Below are 1,644 nucleotides of genomic sequence, written 5' to 3'. Positions count from 1 at the left end.
ATCAAAAACCCATTGCCATTGTTCTTGAGTTCTCAGTAGTCCTCATTGTCCGCTATGTTCAGCAAGTCCGGTTTTATCCCATGCTTTTGACCACTTTTAAGCCCAGCACTCTGGAGGCATGCAAATCTCTGAGTTCAAGGCTAGTCTGGTCTACAGATCAAGTTCCAGGACAGCCAGGGCTACCCAGAGATACTCTGTCTTGAGAGAAAACAAACAAAGCATGCCTCTTGACAGCAGAATTTAGGAGACTTATTTTTGCTCCTGCATCAGCCTTTTTTGTGCTTTTCCAAGCAGACCAAAGGGTCTCGGAAAGTCTCCCCTTTCTGAGCCCCCAATAAGCAGTACACATACAGACTTTTTGGTCAAAATTAGTAAACTTTATTTAAATTTCAAAAAAATAACAGACAAAAGGCAGTTTAAGCTTTGTTCTTCCAGATCATTGTATGACCCAAAGCAGGATGTTAAAATGCCTTTAATCCCAATCATGTCACAGATAAGCAAAGACCTTCACTGTGAAGTCAGGCATGAAAGAAGTGGGGTAACACACCCTGTAGCTGTCAGTGAGTCCCAAGACAGGTAAGTGAAGAACAGATGGAAAAGCCCCATCAAAAGTGGGATCCAGAACTTCCAGAGGGTTCTGTCACAAGGAGTTATGTACAAGGGAACCAGGTAAGGGTCACAACTTGAAGGAAGTGACTTTGTAGGCCACTGAGTTGACCCTAACCTGCTGCCGCTGTGCCCTGCTCACGCTCAGTTTTCTTCATCACTGTCATCTGGGCTGATGGCTGGGCTGGTGAGGCTATAGGTGGGGCTAGTGGGCGAGTAGCCAGGGGAAGTGGGCGAGTAGGTGGAGCCCTTGGGAGAGGTGGGCGAGTAGGTGGGAGAGGTGGGCGAGTACTTGGGGGAAGTGGGTGAGTAGGTGGGGCTAGTAGGTGAGTACTTGGGGGAGGTTGGGGTGTAGACTGGAGAGGTCGGTGAGTATGTGGGAGAGGTTGGCGAGTATTTTGGGGTGGTAGGTGAGTAAGTAGGGCTGGTAGGAGAATACTTGGGAGAAGTAGGTGAATATTTAGGGCTTGTAGGTGAGTATTTGGGAGAGGTTGGGGTATACTCTGGAGAGCTGGGACTGTAGGAAGGACTAGTTGGGGTATACTTGGGTGAAGTGGGGCTGTAGCTGGGAGAGCTGGGGCTGTAGCTGGGAGAGCTTGGTGTATAGGTTGGAGACTGTGGTGTGTACCGTGGGCTGGAGGGAGAGTAGCTTGGTGAGGTGGGGGAGTAACTGGGTGAAGTTGGGGAATAGCTTGGAGAGGTTGGGCTGTAGTTAGGGCTGGTCGGTGTGTAGTTTGGACTAGTAGGTGAGTAGCTAGGTGATGTTGGGCTGTAGCTGGGTGATGTAGGGGTATAATTGGGACTAGTTGGAGAATAGTTAGGGCTGGTGGGCGAGTAACTTGGAGAAGTTGGTGAGTAGCTTGGAGATGTAGGAGAATAGCTTGGAGATGTTGGTGAGTAACTGGGTGAGGTGGGAGAATAGCTTGGTGAAGTTGGCGAGTAGCTGGGAGATGTTGGTGAATAGCTTGGAGATGTTGGGGAGTAACTAGGAGAGGTTGGGGAGTAACTGGGAGATGTTGGTGAATAGCTTGGAGATGT

General features: G+C 49.3%; 1 protein-coding gene across 2 annotated transcripts in view; it reads right to left on the bottom strand.

Moving 5' to 3' along the window:
• Positions 1-372: 372 nt before the first annotated feature.
• The window catches only part of Polr2a (RNA polymerase II subunit A), a 24,642-nt gene continuing 23,370 nt past the window's right edge, over positions 373-1,644 (bottom strand). Inside the window, exon 30 of one of the 2 annotated variants that reach the window (XM_026780368.1) lies at positions 373-1,558. In XM_026780368.1, coding sequence (XP_026636169.1) covers positions 751-1,558 — 808 coding nt within the window. In that variant the 3' untranslated portion in view covers positions 373-750. Of the gene's footprint in view, positions 1,643-1,644 lie in introns of both variants that reach the window. The other variant, XM_005349761.3, reaches the window with a different exon arrangement.

The sequence above is a fragment of the Microtus ochrogaster genome, chromosome 7 (genome assembly GCF_000317375.1).
Source record: "Microtus ochrogaster isolate Prairie Vole_2 chromosome 7, MicOch1.0, whole genome shotgun sequence".
In the NCBI taxonomy this organism is placed as follows: Eukaryota; Metazoa; Chordata; class Mammalia; order Rodentia; family Cricetidae; genus Microtus; species Microtus ochrogaster.
The sequence above is the reverse complement of the archived record's forward strand: the minus strand, read 5'-3'. Positions and strand labels throughout refer to the sequence as shown.